The 16,497-nt window shown below is 46.4% G+C and overlaps 3 protein-coding genes across 3 annotated transcripts; all 3 read right to left on the minus strand.

The window, feature by feature from the left end:
* Positions 1 to 7,236: 7,236 nt before the first annotated feature.
* On the minus strand, positions 7,237 to 8,007 carry N7443_009521 (GPI anchored serine-threonine rich family protein; the record flags this gene model as incomplete). Its single annotated transcript, XM_056889577.1, has 1 exon — positions 7,237 to 8,007. One exon carries the CDS (start codon positions 8,005 to 8,007, stop codon positions 7,237 to 7,239), a length of 771 nt encoding a protein of 256 aa, XP_056736068.1.
* Positions 8,008 to 11,422: 3,415 nt separating this feature from the next.
* Positions 11,423 to 12,787, minus strand: N7443_009522 (uncharacterized protein; the record flags this gene model as incomplete). The annotated part of the gene is made up of 1 exon (XM_056889578.1): positions 11,423 to 12,787. The coding sequence occupies one exon, from the start codon at positions 12,785 to 12,787 to the stop codon at positions 11,423 to 11,425; it is 1,365 nt and encodes a 454-aa protein (XP_056736069.1).
* A 696-nt stretch (positions 12,788 to 13,483) lies between these two features.
* N7443_009523 (uncharacterized protein) lies at positions 13,484 to 15,557 on the minus strand (the record flags this gene model as incomplete). The annotated part of the gene is made up of 3 exons (XM_056889579.1): positions 13,484 to 13,954; positions 14,018 to 14,674; positions 14,742 to 15,557. The coding sequence occupies 3 exons, from the start codon at positions 15,555 to 15,557 to the stop codon at positions 13,484 to 13,486; spliced, it is 1,944 nt and encodes a 647-aa protein (XP_056736070.1).
* Positions 15,558 to 16,497: the final 940 nt, after the last annotated feature.

Consider the following 16,497-nt stretch of genomic DNA (forward strand, 5'->3'; position numbering starts at 1 on the left):
TATGGCCGCAAGGCCGATCTGTTCGTGGTCATCGTTATTGTCATCATCAGAGTCCGGCTCCACTTCCACGTGCCGGAACTGACTGAGGAGACCATCTTGATGCATTATCGCAGCGGCATAGCGGGCCACGCGCGGGTGAGATACGATTGTATCGTAGTCCGTAGTGCTGCTAAGATCGGTGCGAACGATCTTGTCAAGCATGGTCCGCCGCAGATTATTGTACAGCGGACACTGTAGCAGGATATGTCTCGGTGTTTGAGATCCCTGCTTATAACTACAACGATCTGATTCCCTTTCTTGGATTTCGTATAAGAAATGCCCTAAGCCAATGCACATTGATCTTATCTAGATGAGGATTAATGCGTATGGCTTGGACAATCCCTCGTATAACTCCAATGCTTTACGACTCGGCGCCTTGAATAGGCGCTTAGTCGGTATGGCCGTCTTCTCCCTTTCCTATTATCTATTCCACCGTTCCTTAATGCGCTAGCGGACGTATCTTTTCGCCGCGAAGGCAAGCCGGACAAAATGTTTCTCCGAGCCCGCACCCGCACCTTAAGAGAATGCCCGCACCCTACAGTGTGGCGGTTTTTGCAGCCTCATCTATAAGTTCATTGCCAAAGACTCCTACATACGTTATGATCCACCGTAGGGTGATCGATGTGGGTGTTCGCCGCGACCGAATAGCCCGTACGTGGCTGTAGATACTCTTCAGCATGTACTAACCAGACGGTCGCTTTGGGTTCTACAAGAATTTAATTGCAGCTTGGCTGTCAGAGAAGATCACTAATTCTCTGACTTTGTCCTCATTTATCTGATTCCGTTGGTTTGCCAGTTATTCAAGTCCCATCTTAATGCCCGTGAGCTCGGCCACATACTGTTGGAATTTGGACCAATGCTACATTAGGTGAAGGTATCCTTTTATTTAACATAAGAAGAAGAAGAAGAAAAGAAAGAGATGCGAACATGATTTACCCCTCCAAACCGCTTACCCCTCTTTACCCCACCAGATCGATGACATATCCCTCATCACGCCATCAGTTCTATCACATTTCCTTCCCTGATTCTATCCTATTTATCTGATATAAAGCATGTGACTTTGACCACTTTCTGTCTATAAATACGCGCGAGACACCAAGTAGAAATGATAGACCTTTCACTCTCTTCAAATATTCTAGTATCCCTTTCTATCTGCTTAGAAATACCTTCTGCTTAGTCCTTTATTTGAGGATTATGGATTATGCTTATTTAGAGTGCATAAGCCCTTTGCACTCTATCTTATTCTTTTCTTTCTTTATCCGATCAAGCCTTCCTTGGTCGGGTAGTCAACGGTCCGTGGTCGGGAAGCATCTACAAAAGCGTACCCCGTGCCACGAAAAGCTTCGTGGTATCCGCCTCCCTTCACGGCCGACAAGAAGCTGATATGCCAGGTAAACACCCGAGTAAAAGAAAGAGACATAAGGCCCCAAAAAGATGCCGAAACATCCTGGAGGCAAGTCTGTTTTTGATTTAATGCGGAAAAAACAATCTCGTTAATGACCAGAAGACTTTATTTCGATGACTTAGGCATATATGCAACTTATCGAAAACCTACAACCGAGGAGGCTATACTTTGCACTAACGGCAGTTAGTTGATATGACCTTACATACCTTAACATATTTCAAAGGACGCTAGTTTTCTTTCCAACCTCACATATTGTCGTTGAGTTAAGTACCTTCTCCACCTTTCTTTTCTGGCGTCGGCCAACTCCCGGTACTGTCTAAGCGAGGTGTAATTTTCTTAGTAATAACACAACTAGCTAGCCTTGCGTAGCGAGTCCTCGATATCGTTCGTTAAAACTCTATAGTGGTATAGGTGCTACCATCAATGTCAAGGTGCTAAGCCATTGGATTGCCAAGCCACATGCCAAGGCTTAAGTGTTTATGGCTTAACTAGACCTTCGTGCTAGGCATTCCTGTGAGCGTGGATCTCGCCTATTTCTAAGATACGCTACACATTTCTAGTCTTTACGGCTCTAAGAATTGAAATTGTACCACTTAGAACAAGTGGAGGAAAAGACGGGAAGGGGCGAAATAAAATTAAACCTCCAGATCAAACAATTAATATCTGTTATGCATACTAGAAGAGGTTCCGAGTATATCCAGGTATCCGGCTCCTTATTGCAGTCTTTTAATTATGTATTTTTATTTATTCGAATCTAGTATATAGTATCTGCCCGGTGTGTAGTATTTTTTATCTATAGCCTTTCTAGAGAGGTAGATTTCCGTAATGAATCTTCCAAACATGTTTAATGTCTCTAAATACTTTTTGAGATATATTCTTTCTTGGGATATTCTCATACATATTATGATCTGAGTTTATGTGTCCTATACTAGTACTAGTACTTATTTGACAAGGTACACTTGAACCCGCTCCCCGGAAAATAAAACGGACTTAAATGCCGTCTGGCAGGATTGCCCTATCGCACGGACGGGAGCTTAAAATTTACTAGCAGTTTCATTGAATTACGCCAAGCTTTCTGTCTCTTAGCCCCGAGCGCTCCGGGTGAGACACTTACCAAGACAAGCGGGTCGGACCTTGAAAACCCTGAAATTAGAGTCGTTCTCTACATCGCGGTTACAGTAAATCCCAGACACGAAAGAGCAAAGATCATCACTATGAACTGTCAATACGATCAGAACTTTTGGCATCCACGAACTCATTGTTTGTTTAAGAATCCCATATCTCCGAGATATAAAGCTTCCAAAAACAGAGGTTGCCGCTGAGCTTCTAATAAATATTTCTGGCGCCAAGGAAAAGCACAGCCGAGGATAGGATTAGCGAACTTGATAGCTTATTTTTTTAGTTCATTTATTACTATTAAGTAATAGTCCCGTAGCATACCCACACCGCTTGGGTGTAGGTCCGCCACACCTCAACGTAATTATTGATGCTATTCGGCTTTATTCCTCCACCCACCGCTATAGATAATCGGTATTGAAGTAGTATACAGGATCCAGTGGTAGTCTGCTTGATGTCTCTGCACTTTCAGCCTCTTCCGGTAGCCGATTCAGGGGTTAAAAGCACACTTGGAGGTGCCATTTTCCTACCCTTCCGTACGCTTGCCGCATGTTCTTTCTCCTTTTTCGTCGTAGCATGGCGCTTTGCATGCTTTGTAGTTACAGCACCGATTTTACCGATCTCTTCCCGTGACTTGCGAGCCTTTGAAGGCATAGGCGGGAGTTAGTGCTGAATAGTAGACGTTAGAAGGCTAATCTCTTCTGCTATCTGTATAACCTGACGAGAAAGCCGATTGATCTGCCAGCGAGTATCTAGGTTAATACCCTCGCGATCGGCTATCCTAGATATCTTCCGTTATGTATGGCGTGCCTGGGCCGCGGATTTTGGTGGGGAACTTGGTAAACTGGATAATCGAGGCGGCGGGGTGTCCCTAGTAGGCCAGTGAAGCTCTGGCGTAGGCGATCTTGTAGCATCGAGGCGTTGAATGACTGGAGCTGGATTAAATGGATGAACACTACGATTAGCGAATGCCTTCCGAATCTTACGGGACGTTATTACTTACTGTCGAATCCCAGTAATCTCGCGAAAGAAGATACCAATATCCCTCGTATCTCTACCCCACTAGGCGATTATATTATTTTTCGCGCGGCATCTCTCCTTTAAGGCGCGAAACGGGCTACCATCGAGAGGCTAAACGATATACGTGGTATGCGGAGGAAAGATAAAGGCGATAATATCCCACTATTCGCATAGATAGAGGAATTCCTAGGTAAGGTATGAGCTATTACCATCGAAGAGTAGTAGTCGCTAACCACCACACACACGATAACGTATATATTCTTAGAAGAAACGAAGCCAATGGATTGCGAGGATACTATTCGAATATCCAGACGGCGATACTGCGATTCGTGACTCATCTGGTAGGGTATCGCCTTCGTACCATCGTTCGAGATACACTATGCCTAGTGCCACGAAGTATGGCTCTATTAGCCATCCATCCGCTGCTATACACTCAATTCCGGTCAAGAGGGCACATCTTTCTCCTAATAATAGTCTCGTTCGGTGTCGGTTTCGACTGATAACATTCTGAGGCTTTCCTTGGCTAAGCTAGAAGCCAGTCTCGTCGAAATTATAGATATTCGAGGGCGAGATATGCTTCACATATGGCTCAAGGCGGTCATACCAGGCCTATAAGATACTAATATCCTCGGCCTTGATTCTCTCCTTCTCCGCTAGCTTCTGCTTTACCCAATAAAGGCAATCAGGTAAGCGCTTAATAAAATGGTATACCCACATCTTATTGAGAGGTACTGTAGGTTCCCCAGCCGCTTCGGCATCTCTCTAAATTATCGCATTCGCACTCGCTTCCACTATACGCGTAGTGGGTGGAATATAGAGTGCATCAAGGGTTTCAATCCAGCAGATCAATGCGGCTTCTTGCGATTCATCTAGACGCTTGGTGGCGATAGGGCGTTACGTACGAGGTTGCCGACTTTGGAGACGCGCCCGCAGACGGGACACAGGAACGTCGAATTCACGCGCCAACAAGGTGATTTTCGCGTTCTTTCGAGATCTAGAGGCTTCGCAGGCGGCCTGGATACGCTCTTCAATGGCTTTATACGAAGAATTCATGGTGTGTGTGGAACAATAAAGCTGGATAGTATCCAGAATTACGTTGAGGTGTGGCGGATCAACACCCGAAGCGGAGTGGGTATGCTACGGGACTATTATTGTTATTATGTATCGAAGAGCGGGTAGTGTAGGCAAAATGGATGAAAACTGATCATCTAGGATCTAGGCAGCGCTAATAAGATGGCTATATTACATTAACCAATGTATTTTGATCTAAATCTCCACTGCAGGTACTAGGGTACTCCACCCAGAGGACCCATTTTCGGAAGTACCTGCGAGACTAGTACGCTAACTAACTGCTTATATGTTTATGTTGAATTCCGAGAATAATACGAACTAGGTCGAAAATAATTCGAGTTTTAGTATGCGGTACTTCGCTTAAGTTAGTTTTATTCAAAGCGTACAAATGGTGCCAGTAGTCCGGAAAGAGAAGGCTAAGGAGGTTTTCCATCATCACCAATTAGGGTAGTTCCCAAGTCAGATTTTGAAAGCTTGTCAAGAGTTGGTTTTGGGAGCAACGAAGTGCTTCTATCTCTACTCTAAGTACGATGGCTTTCTTTTTAAGGCCTCGACTGGCATATTTCTTGTTTATCCTGTATTCTTTATTGCCCAGGCCGCAGGACATGATTATAGCAAGGAGAACCCCTGAATAACCGGTTGTTGTTCGAAGCACGGTTACTGCGGGACGGGTGATAAGTCCTGTGATGCAGACTGCGTGGACATATGCGACTATAAACTTGGTTATGATGCGAGTAACTTATGTGCATAGGGTTGCTGTAACGAATTTGGATTTTGTGGACTAGGACCGGACTGTACGTGCTTATCAAAAATTTGAAGCTTCACTTTTTTATCAACTATCTAATAATAGGGCCTCTTTAGTCTGCGGGGATGACATATGTGTGGCGAACTGCGAAACGAAAGCAGAATGTGACCCGGGGTTTGGATTGGATTAGTCTGAAAAGTCATCCTGTCCTCTGAATGTATGCTGTTCAAAGTTTGGTTTCTGCGGAATAACGTTAGAGTTCAGTGGGAAGAAGAAAGTGAAGCAATCCTCATATGATAAAGACACCCACACATTATAGCGCGTTGTGGGCTACTATGAGACTTGGAGCACCCGGCGTCTGTGCAATAAGTTTTGGCAGAAACAAATTCACTTGGGAATTTATACCCACATCAATGTGGCTTTCGCAGTTATCGACCCAGACACGTTCGAAGTTCGACCTTCATTAAGTGCGGACATTGAAATTTTTGAGTGAGTCACTCGCCTTAAGTCAGATGATCCCGATCTTAAGGTGTTTATTGCTATTGGCGGCTGGAGCTATAACAACCTAGGACCAACCGCATTTTCCGACCTGGTCACTTCGACATTCGCTTACAAAGTTCATGTCAACCTATGACTTAGATGGCGTGGATATAGACTGGGAATATCCATTAGCTGACGATCGCTCTGGTCGTCCCGAAGACTTCGACAATTTCCCTAAGTTTTTAAAGAACCTTAAAGCGGCGCTCAAGAGAACTGGTGGTCGAGACGGGCTTAGTATAACTCTTCTAGCGTCCTTCTGGTACTTATAATACTTCGATATTAAGAATATAAAGAAGAGTGTGGACTTCTTCAATGTCATGGCATACGATCTTCATGGAACTTGGGACAAAGGAAATAAATGGACTGGTGAATATCTTGACGCTCACAGTAATCTCACAGAGATCACGAGTTCTCTTGATCTGTTATGGCGTAACAATATATCCTCTGATCAGGTCGTGCTAGGCATAGCGTTTTACGGAAGAGTATATACTATCGCAGACCCTTTATATACTAAGCCTGGATATTTATTTGTATCCGGGGCAGAGGCTGGAGACTGCAGTAATGAGGTTGGTATCCTAATAAACTCTAAGATAGACGAAGTCATTGCAAAAAAGAATCCAAAGGTAATTTATGACAAAGATGCCGCAGTGAAGATAATCACATAAGACGACAATCGGTGGGTATTATTTGACGATGCCGATACTTTTAAGCTTAAAGCCGACTACGCCCGAGGGAAATACCTGAGAGGCCTTATGGTATGGGCAATGAGCCATGACCACACTAATGGAACTTACTCGCGGCCCTTGGAGAAGCAGCTCAGCGCAAGTTTATTGCTTTGTCTGATAAGGTCGAAACAGATGACACCATTAAGATAAAAAACGATCAGTGTAAATAGACAAACTGCGGGGATCATTGCCTATCTGGGTGGGTTCTACTCCGCCGCAATGACGGTGATAGGCATAATGATGGTGAATGAATGCTTGATGATTGAGGCTATCTTTTCGATGGTGACCTCCATCGTTTATGCTACCCTCCTGATCAAGAAGCCCCTACATACGATTGGTACACATTTAATAACGGTAATTGCGATGGAAATTGTCCAGATGGAACGTTTGAACTCGGTGGGATAAACCGCGGATGCTTAACGGTATTTGGTAATTATTAGGCTGCTTGTTGTACGAGTGGTAAAAGAAGTACTGCACTGTATTAAAAATTGTGAACGGGGCGCTTCGTTTAAATGCGACGCATATGTGCCTAGCTGAAAAGTCTGATATTCTACGAACATTCCACCCTGACTAACTCAAATACAGGCCGGACACACTACCTTGGTGATAGTAGTAGTGAGAGTCTTGACGCGAAGACCATCAGCGTCAGTCACCTGGGCCGGCGCGGCGGTGATCATCGATAAAGCATCATGCCCATCTCCATTATTGGCCACAAGCTCTGACGGCGTTGGCGCGGGAATCGTGTCCAATGTCACAGGGTGAGAGTAGTCTGAGCACCAACCAATAGTCTTAGGTACAATTCCGAGTTTCACAGTTGGAGAGGTGCTGGCGATGCTGGGTGAAGGAGAGGGATGGACGTGGGAGGAATGATGATGAAGATGACGGGAGCTGGGGCCGGTAGGGCTCACCGTGACATAAAAGGTAGACGCTGCAGCGCTAGGGCAGGTAGATGCAGTCGGCGAAGGAGCAACTTCGACGCAGGCGGCGCTTTCAATGGGCTGGGACACATTGAATTTTTCCCCCTGGGCGTAGATGATGTAGACGTTGGTGCCGTTGATACCACTGATCTGATAGCCCCATTCAGGGTTGGTGTCACAGGGGATTTGGACTGAGTGCGAAAGATCCGAGGTTGGAACATCCATCGCCAGGGGAACATAAGACGGAGGCCAGGACACAAAGTTCCAAAGATAGAGACTGAAGTTGGTGGGATCGGTATCGACGCTGGTCCATTCAACGGTGACGGTGGACCCGGCTGCGTAGGTCGAGTTGGCCACAGGGCTAGTAATTTGGATGGCGTTTACCAGCGATCCGAGTGCAACGATCAGAGTAATCACGGTACGCATCATTCTCGTATTAAGATTCAACTCCTTTTATTGAATCAGGGGATGGTTGCGAAATGAGATCGGAATGGCAGATATTGTTGAAAGAGCGGGAAACACAAACGAATGTCGACTGAACAGAAATTGTAGAGAGTGACTGTTGGTAATGCAAAACAAGTTGTTGGAAAGAAAAAAAAATGAATGACTAGAGGTTGGATGAGAAGCTTTGAACAGAAGCTTTGCCGTTAAGATGTCAGAACTGGGCTCTCGAGGATAAGTAGTCAACTTGGTGGAAATGCTCCGTACTACCTCGGAAATGAATTATCGTTAGCTTCGTAGGGTCCAGGAGGATTGGACCAATGATCGAGTAGAACAGGGTCTTAGAAAGGCTCCTGGCGTATGCCTCTTTGGGGTAGTCTTTGATCCTGAATACCCTTGTGATTGGTCATGTTTGAGACTAGTTTATTAACTTGTTCGGTCTGTGCTCGGCTATTTCCTTGGCCAAGGCCCCACCCCCACGCCCCGGAATCAATTGGTTCATCCCGACATGTCTATCTCCAGTCTTGGGCATTTAGCCTAGTGTAACCACAACTCCAGGGCTGCATCGTGGTGTCATGCCATCACCTGCCCTAGATTCAGTCCGTTGATTAAGTTTCACCATCGAATCCGCTTAATTCGAGTTCCATAGGACTGATTTCTGGATGGTAGGTTGGCGCCATTCGTGGATCGGAAGCCTTAATTGTTCTGTGTTGGCTCGCTTACATATATATATTTTCGTAAGCTCTAGCTCTTTGTATTAGAGAACTATTGGCTGAATAGTCATCTGTGGGTAAGCCAAAGCAAATTCTGTACCGATAATAAGGGGGTGCTCAATAACGTGAGGAATGATTGTTCTCTTAACTCTTGCTTGCTTTCCGAAGTTGTCAATGTTCTTTGTACCATTCAGCCTATTCATTCACATGTTCTTCAACACGACCTTCTCATTCACTCGATTAGATGTGAGCTCCAGGCGTATTTGTCAAAAAGACCTGCGTAACAGCGCTACTCTGGTGCGCGAAATGCTATGTCTCGGTTTCAGATTGGCTCGTCCAGCCACACCACATAAATAAACTCGCCCCACGGGAGGATGATTCTCTTCGGGTTTAAAAATCCTGATGCCCGCGAGAATTTTCCGACCCGCTGGAAAATGTGCGTGTACGCTCCGTGAACTAAAGTTTAGAAGGTGAGTCGCCTACTGAACACCAGGCACAAGCCCGTTCCGCGGCGTGTTGTTTTTACATTTCTTGGAGTTTCCACTTATGCCAGACATGGACGGATTTTCGCCTGGTTAGCCCCGTTGACTCTACGTGTTACACATTCTAACTTTGGTAGTATCGACAGACAGCCCCGGGAAGTGTCTCTACACCACACCACTTGATACATTGACTTAGCCTCACGGTATCGCTCGTGATTGAAGAGCTAAGCTTAACGCGGGATAATCTTATTAGCTATCAATGAATGAAATCCGATACCCATACCCGCACACAGCTCAATGTGCTTGTATCAAAGGCATATATTTCTAAGTTGTGACTTATTTGCTGACATGATTTGAATAATCTGCAGGGTATTGACTGACATAGAATAGACGCAATTTGAGCAAGGCAGAGACACAAACTTACACCCGCTTTTCACAAGCAATTGAAGATACCCTTATGTTAGAACATCAAGAGACCTTCTGTAACAGTTGCAGGGATTCAATTAACTGGCGAGGTGATGTATCCATCATTTCCATGGGCTGAAGTTTTCATTTTTGTTCATGACCAAGGCTTTGCTGTAAGTCCGGGAATGTCAGTAGAAGGTAAGCTTGGTTGAGAGTTTAGTTTCATTTGGTATACAATCGCCCGACCCGCTCTCTCGCTAGTGCAACTTTCTTGATTATAATCTGGACAAACCAGCATGAGCACTAAGGGTAGTTATAATGATCTAGTATTAACAGAAGATAGTTTCCAAAGGAGATATATTGGCATTGGAAATGACAGGGCCACATGAGCTGGCTCCACTAAAGATTTATGCACCATCATTGAAAATTCCAGGCATTGGACAGATAATTTAAGTATTAGAGGGGTGCTCAAGCTAGATACTGTAGTGGTGAAACGCATGATATAAAAATAGCAATTGCGGCCTGAGGTATAATGCATACCTAGGGCGTACACTGTATTCCGTACATATAGATCGAGAGAGGTTAAGCAACTACCCAGTTCATTCCGATGGTCACCACATTTCCTAGTTCATGATGTAGCATGAAGACTAGCCCGTACGGCCTCAACAGGACACCCGTACGACCTCATCCAGAGCGTTCACTACGCTGGATAGGCAGTGGTTGTGTGTGTGTGTTGCCCAGTTTGAGGCCGCGCCAAACCCTGCGCTAACCCGAACCCAACCCGCAAGGCCTATAAATAGATTATGCAAAAATACTTCGGTTCTAGGCTCGTGGTAGCACCATTTTCCTAGGTAATATTTGTATTTATGAAAGTATTTATATGTATAATAGGTTATATTCTCTATATAAAGGTTAAAATATAAATAAAGGCCAGATTTAGAGGTTTCAAATAAATTGCAGAGCGGTTAGAAAAAGTGGTGCACCTATAGATTTTGTCGGCCGAAGAGTGAGGCGGATACTACGATAGCTTTATCGTGGCGCTGGGTAGGCTTTGTGGCTTGCTTCCCTACGACTGACCGTTGGACTATCCAATTAAGGAAGGGCTTGATTAGATAAAGGCAAAAAGAAGAATAAGATAGAGTGCAAAGGGCTTATGCACTCTAAGTGAGCACAATCTACAATCCTCAAACAAAGGACTAAGAAGAAGGTCTTTCTAAGCAGATAGAAAGGATAGTAAGATATTTGAAGAGAGTGAAAGGTCTGTCTTTTTTATTTAGTGTCTCGCGCGTATTCATAGACAAAAAGTGCTTGAAGTCACATGTTTGGGACAAAGGAATAAAATTGATTAAATGACAAAAAGAACAGACTAGACCATTTTCAATGACAGAATAAAAGTGTTTGTGTTGAGTCGATGACTTATATTTGATATCCATCAAACGAAAAAGGGGGAGGCGATATTGCATGTTTATCCTATTTACAGGGCCGTGTTCTGGTCCGGTCCCTTGCGGTCCTTGGCGAGGTCTTCTTGCAGCGGCCCCGAAAGACGATATTTCCGTATTCTGAAGAGCTTGAATGCAAGCTTGATCCTACTCTCTTGTTGGATAGAATCTTGCTTAGAGTTTAAACGAATAAGTGGCATGGTGGGGGTTCAAAGTGGTGGGGGATTTATGGAGACACGAAAATTAAATGGGTGGGTGGGAACACCGGGAAATACGTTAGGGAAAAATATAATATAGATCAATACCGCTTATATAAGACTATCTTTAATGAGCCGATTTTCGACTACTAGAAAGCTGAAAGCGCCTAGATGGATGATGTGTAGTCGGCAAATTGGTCAATCTTTATTATATCATCAACCAGACGCAGTGCAATTGAGATGCCCATGTTCCTACCAAAGTCTCTGAGGCGTTGGATGATCCACTTTCTGGTCTCAGGTTTTGTGGCTGGGCATTTTCCAACCATGTACAAACACCAGGTCAGGATATATCCGCCTGACACACTGCCGTGGAAGGAAAGATCGACGGAGGGAGTGTTGGATGCAGAGGATAGGCACTCCAAAGCCTGAGGGATGGTAGCGAGTATATCGTCTCCCAGCATTGGCAGAGTTTGCATTGCCATTTGAAGCTTTAGCTTTAGAGACTGAAGGACGGCCGATGTGAGTGTGAGATCTGTCACGAGAATCTTGTTCAAGAGAAATACCATGATCTCGTAGACGATCATTTGAAGATTTCTAAGATTGTTCCATAGCCGGATTGCCCAAGTGTCCTTATATAGGTCAACTCGTCCATTATAGATTATTTTTGGCGCCCCACAAGCATTTTGGGTGATTGTATATGGTTCTTGTGTGGCGAGGAGCATGACGGTGCGTTGGAATTCACGCTCCATCATAGTCGCTTCTTCCAGGTATTCAGGCCAATGAACTTGCTCAGTGTTCGCCCTGACTCCCATCAGGAGGTCTGCGCACCGGGTACCTAAGGTCCCCAGAAGCCAAAATGCACCAGAGGCGTCAATGTGCTTGGCTGCCTCTTCTTGAAGCTCGATCATGTCTACCGGAAACGGTTTTTTATTGTGGATACAGGCAAGCACAAGATCAGCACGAACTTGGTTAAACATGAGTATCGTGGCTGTGCTGGTGAATTGTCCCTTGCCTCGGGCAAGTACTAACGCTGCAGCACCCTGGACATGTCGAACCCAGGACTTGTGCTCGGAGACATGCTCAAACACACCTAATGAGATCACCGACATTAGAGTGCTGTCCTTGATGGACTCTACGGGCGACGTTAACGCGACGTTCACATTGTGGATCGCCTCCGTGTATTTGGCTCGCGCGAGGTTTGCCAGGTCGGGCTGTTGGGTCGAGTTGGCCAAGGCCACCAGCCCTACGGCCGCCATGCTGACCACCAGAGTGGGATGCTCGCCATCTTCGCGATAAACAGAAGGAATATAGTTCAGACATCCCCGTGAAGAGGACTGACCGCTGACAAAGTTGCGGACGAAGTAATTGACACCTATCTCGTCAGCGTTGGGGCTCAAGCTGCGAGCGGGCGCGGGCAAGCCTTGGGCAGCACTTCTGACCCTAATATTTCTGGATCGCTTTATGGTTTGGTCGGTCTGATCACGAAAGACTAGGTCCCATTCATCTCGGTACCCAGGACATTCTTGGCGCATTCGAATGCACTGTCCACAATGGGGAGTTTGCTGGTCGCACTATGTAGAGACACGGCAAAATGAGCTCTGGCCTGGCATATAAGAGGAACCTAAGCGAAGCAAATGTAGAACGGCACTTACACGTCGCTTGACAGCCCGGCAGTTCCCACAACTTCTAGAGGCTCGAGGGCGAAACAAGTTGAGCGCAGCCATATCGATACCCTGGGACAATGGCACAAGAGAGGGCGCAAGATGTGTCGGAAACCCGAGTTTCCTGGCAAGTCTGAAGAGAGTCACTCCCTAGGAGGTTCAAAATTTTGCGACTAAGCTTCAGCTCTGAGCTTTCAGGTCCGTGTTCAGCTGAAGATCTTCCACAGTCAGCCCACACCTACGGATACCCAGATCACCAGCACTCTGCCCCGGTTGAATTGAAGTCGCGTGGTAGAGAAAGACATCCGGACCATACTGAGCCGTAGGGGGCTATTACAGCCTCGTTGTCGTCATCAAAGTTGCAAACAAACCAATCCGACGTTAGACTAAAATATGAGCATTACTATTGGCTGATCTCGACCGTTCCTGGCTCCACGTCTCCCGTAGCGCTAGTCCTACTTAGGTCTCTTTATATGTCAGCGAGTCCTTCGACTTCTTTGAGGAATATATCTCTAATTGCTAATATTTCATTATCAAGTCATTTCAAACACCAGCAAATCTGGCAGTCTAAATATTAGCAGCCAGAGCTACTATTTCAGCCACATCCAAGGGATCAAGGCCGAGAGCCATCTCTCCAGTCCCATCCCTTCCAAGGTCTCCTTGCTGCGCAAGGTACTGTAACTTAGCAACGGACTCACTCAGCTCTTCCTCGGTAGGCATGTTAACGATCATCAGATACATGACATCCTCCCTAAGAATTTTAATTCTACTGCCAGTTTCCTTCTTCTTTCTGGCCCACTTCTGTTTCCATGTTTCACTTGGGGGAAAACCTTGAGCAGCTCGCTTCTTGTCCTGGGATTCCTTGATGGCAGCCCCCGCACGCTCGAATAGACTTGGCTTAGGCTGGTACAGGCCACCGCTCAAGGTCGTGAGAAGGTTTCCATTATTCACTGGGTGGTTGGGGTCATTGTAGCGTGAAGTGAAGGCCTTGCGTCCGGACTCGGGGACAGCCAGCGCAGAACCCTGATGGTCGGTTTCCTATTTCCTGTCAGAACTAAAATGTCTATATATGAGAGCGTAAGATAAGGAATTGGTACTCACGAATGATGCCTGGGACTTTCGATCGATGTAGTCCCGAACCCAGGATCTTCCACTCTGGAATTTCGACTTGGATTCCAGGCCATCTCTGACCCGTATGGCAGCTCGATCAACCTCCGGGAAAACTAGCGGTGCACACTCGGGAAGCTGCACCTCTCCTCTAGTTGCGCCATCTCCCATTCGATAATGCTTCATGCGTTGCTTCCATGCATTCATTTGTGGGTGCTCCTTGCTGTGAGTATACTTTGAAATTGTCGCTGCCGCATCGAATGCAGGCTTTTCAGGCTGAGACAGGCCGGCATTGACCTCAGTCGTCGCTCCTGATTGATTGAAAGTGATCTGCTCGGTTGAGAAGAGTTTGCCAAGTCGATCTGCTTCCGAGTTAGGAGAGTTCGAATCCTGTTTTACTTGCTGCTTCTGCTTCTTCGTGGGCTTGAGAGGCCGATCCGTGAATTTCATGATCATCGCATATTGACCACGCGGCATAAAAATCTCTTGATTTGCCCTATCGAGGTAGCTATTGGTACGGTGACGAATTTGGAATTGCTGTGCTGTGTCCGCTACAATCTGGATAGCTGCAGCGGTCAACGCAACTGCTAATGAAGGGGAGAAGCTAGTGATACTGGCTGCGCAAACGATGACCTGGAGCCACATTGAAGCCTTTGATAAAAATGAGTAAGTATATGTAATCCCATCATGGTCAAGAAAAGGAATGGTAGTCACCAACCTGACTAGCTTTATGAAAGTCACTGATGAACTTCAAGAACACATCTTGGCTGACACCACAGTCGGCCAACACAGGCGCATATGCATGCACAAATCCGCGTTTCTTAGCACCAGGCCTGCGTTGAGGAATAATGACAGGACATGGGAGTCGCTGCGGTTGGGCTGGTGGTGGCCCAGCCATTGCCACGAGTGAGCGAATCATGCGCTCTCTTTTCTTCGCTTTCTCATCTTCAGAGTCCTGTGCGCTAATCTCATCGGGGTCATTATCAACACTCATGTCGAAGTCTCTCTGAGCACCTTTCGGATCAGGGCGAGTGCTTGTTTGATCATAGGTGGGCAATCCGAATTCTTCGGTCGCTTCGTCGAGTTGCCAGGCAGCCTCATCTCCATCCATCGAGCGCTCACGGTCATTTCTGGTATCCAAAGTGAGCTTTTCGGTGTCGTTGCCTGTCCCAAAAGGCAGGTGCCCTCTATTTTCTTCGACTTCCGATGAAGATCTCGCTTCATGTATATCCCTTTGTCGTTCCGAGCCGGGTGAATATGGTGGAAGTTCATCTGCTGTGGGGAGCTCTCTCTCGCTGCCCCACTCTGAGCGGCCCTTACGATTGGGTAGCTCTGCATGGCCTTGGAGGGTGACTGTATAAGTCGTCTGATTACCTGCACCGACAGAATCTCCACCATTGCTTTCTACTCCAGAAATAGAGCGAGTGGTCTCTGAAACAGACACAGAGTCTTTGTTTCGGTATCGGGCTGCATGGGCGGCTTCAGAAGCAAAGGCAATACCGGAGCCAATGAGTCCAGCGAGTCCTTTACCCATGGTTGTGGTGGGAAGGCGTGAGTCGTGAATAGGTTTGGATGAAGGAATATTTTGAAAAGACCGCTGGGATTCCGAAGATAGATTGTTCGAAGGGTTTATATAGAGAAAGAAGACTCTCAACCAGCCCCCATCTATCTGTACAACCCGATCATTTACCATATCCGGGAAGTAGGATGTTAGTTTGAAGAACAGCAGTGGGGAACCGCGTGTCTTCCTCAAATGAGACAACCCTTCAATACGTACCTAAACGGTCCACTTCTATGACTTCTCCCTAATGACATGTGCCATTAAGGTTGGACCAGAGCAGATCCAGACCCATTATGCTGTACATCCCAGCCTTGTTTCTCTTGGGAAGCTCAGCCTTGTCTTGAGATCAAAGCGTCGATTGAACCCGCAGATGACTGTTCATTGGCGGAGCATCTCACATACCTGAAGAGGACTAGCGCTGTCGGGAAGTAGCGGATCCAGCTGGTCAGAGCTCAGCCAATCAAGCATAGCGCTATGGTCTCCAGATCAATCGGGTATCCTATGGTCTAGATAAGTCGTCGCAGATCTCCTACAGATCTGGAGTGGGTTGCGAGAGTATGGTGTGATCGACCAAAATTTTCTTGCAAAGTCCCCTGGTAAAATGACGTTAGCACTAACTAAACCTAGCACTCACCTGTCCCACGGGTCCAAGATCAGTGTTAGGACCACTGCCTTACTGATACCGATCGTGGCCTGAGGCATCACTGAATACCTCAGGAACCGCGCAGGATGTAATCCTTGCCACCTTCAGCAGGTGTAGTCTATGTTTAGGCAATGTCCGCTGGTCCTGGAAGTAGACCTGGTCCTCACCTGCGGGTGACCCTCTGGACCCTCCACCCGCACCTCCTCTTGGCGAGTGGAGGGTTTACAAGTCAGACCCTGAGGGTCGAGCACCTCTATATCCGACCCTCCG

Source organism: Penicillium atrosanguineum, assembly GCF_028827265.1.
Source record: "Penicillium atrosanguineum strain IBT 20685 chromosome Unknown utg000008l_segment0_segment0, whole genome shotgun sequence".
In the NCBI taxonomy this organism is placed as follows: Eukaryota; Fungi; Ascomycota; class Eurotiomycetes; order Eurotiales; family Aspergillaceae; genus Penicillium; species Penicillium atrosanguineum.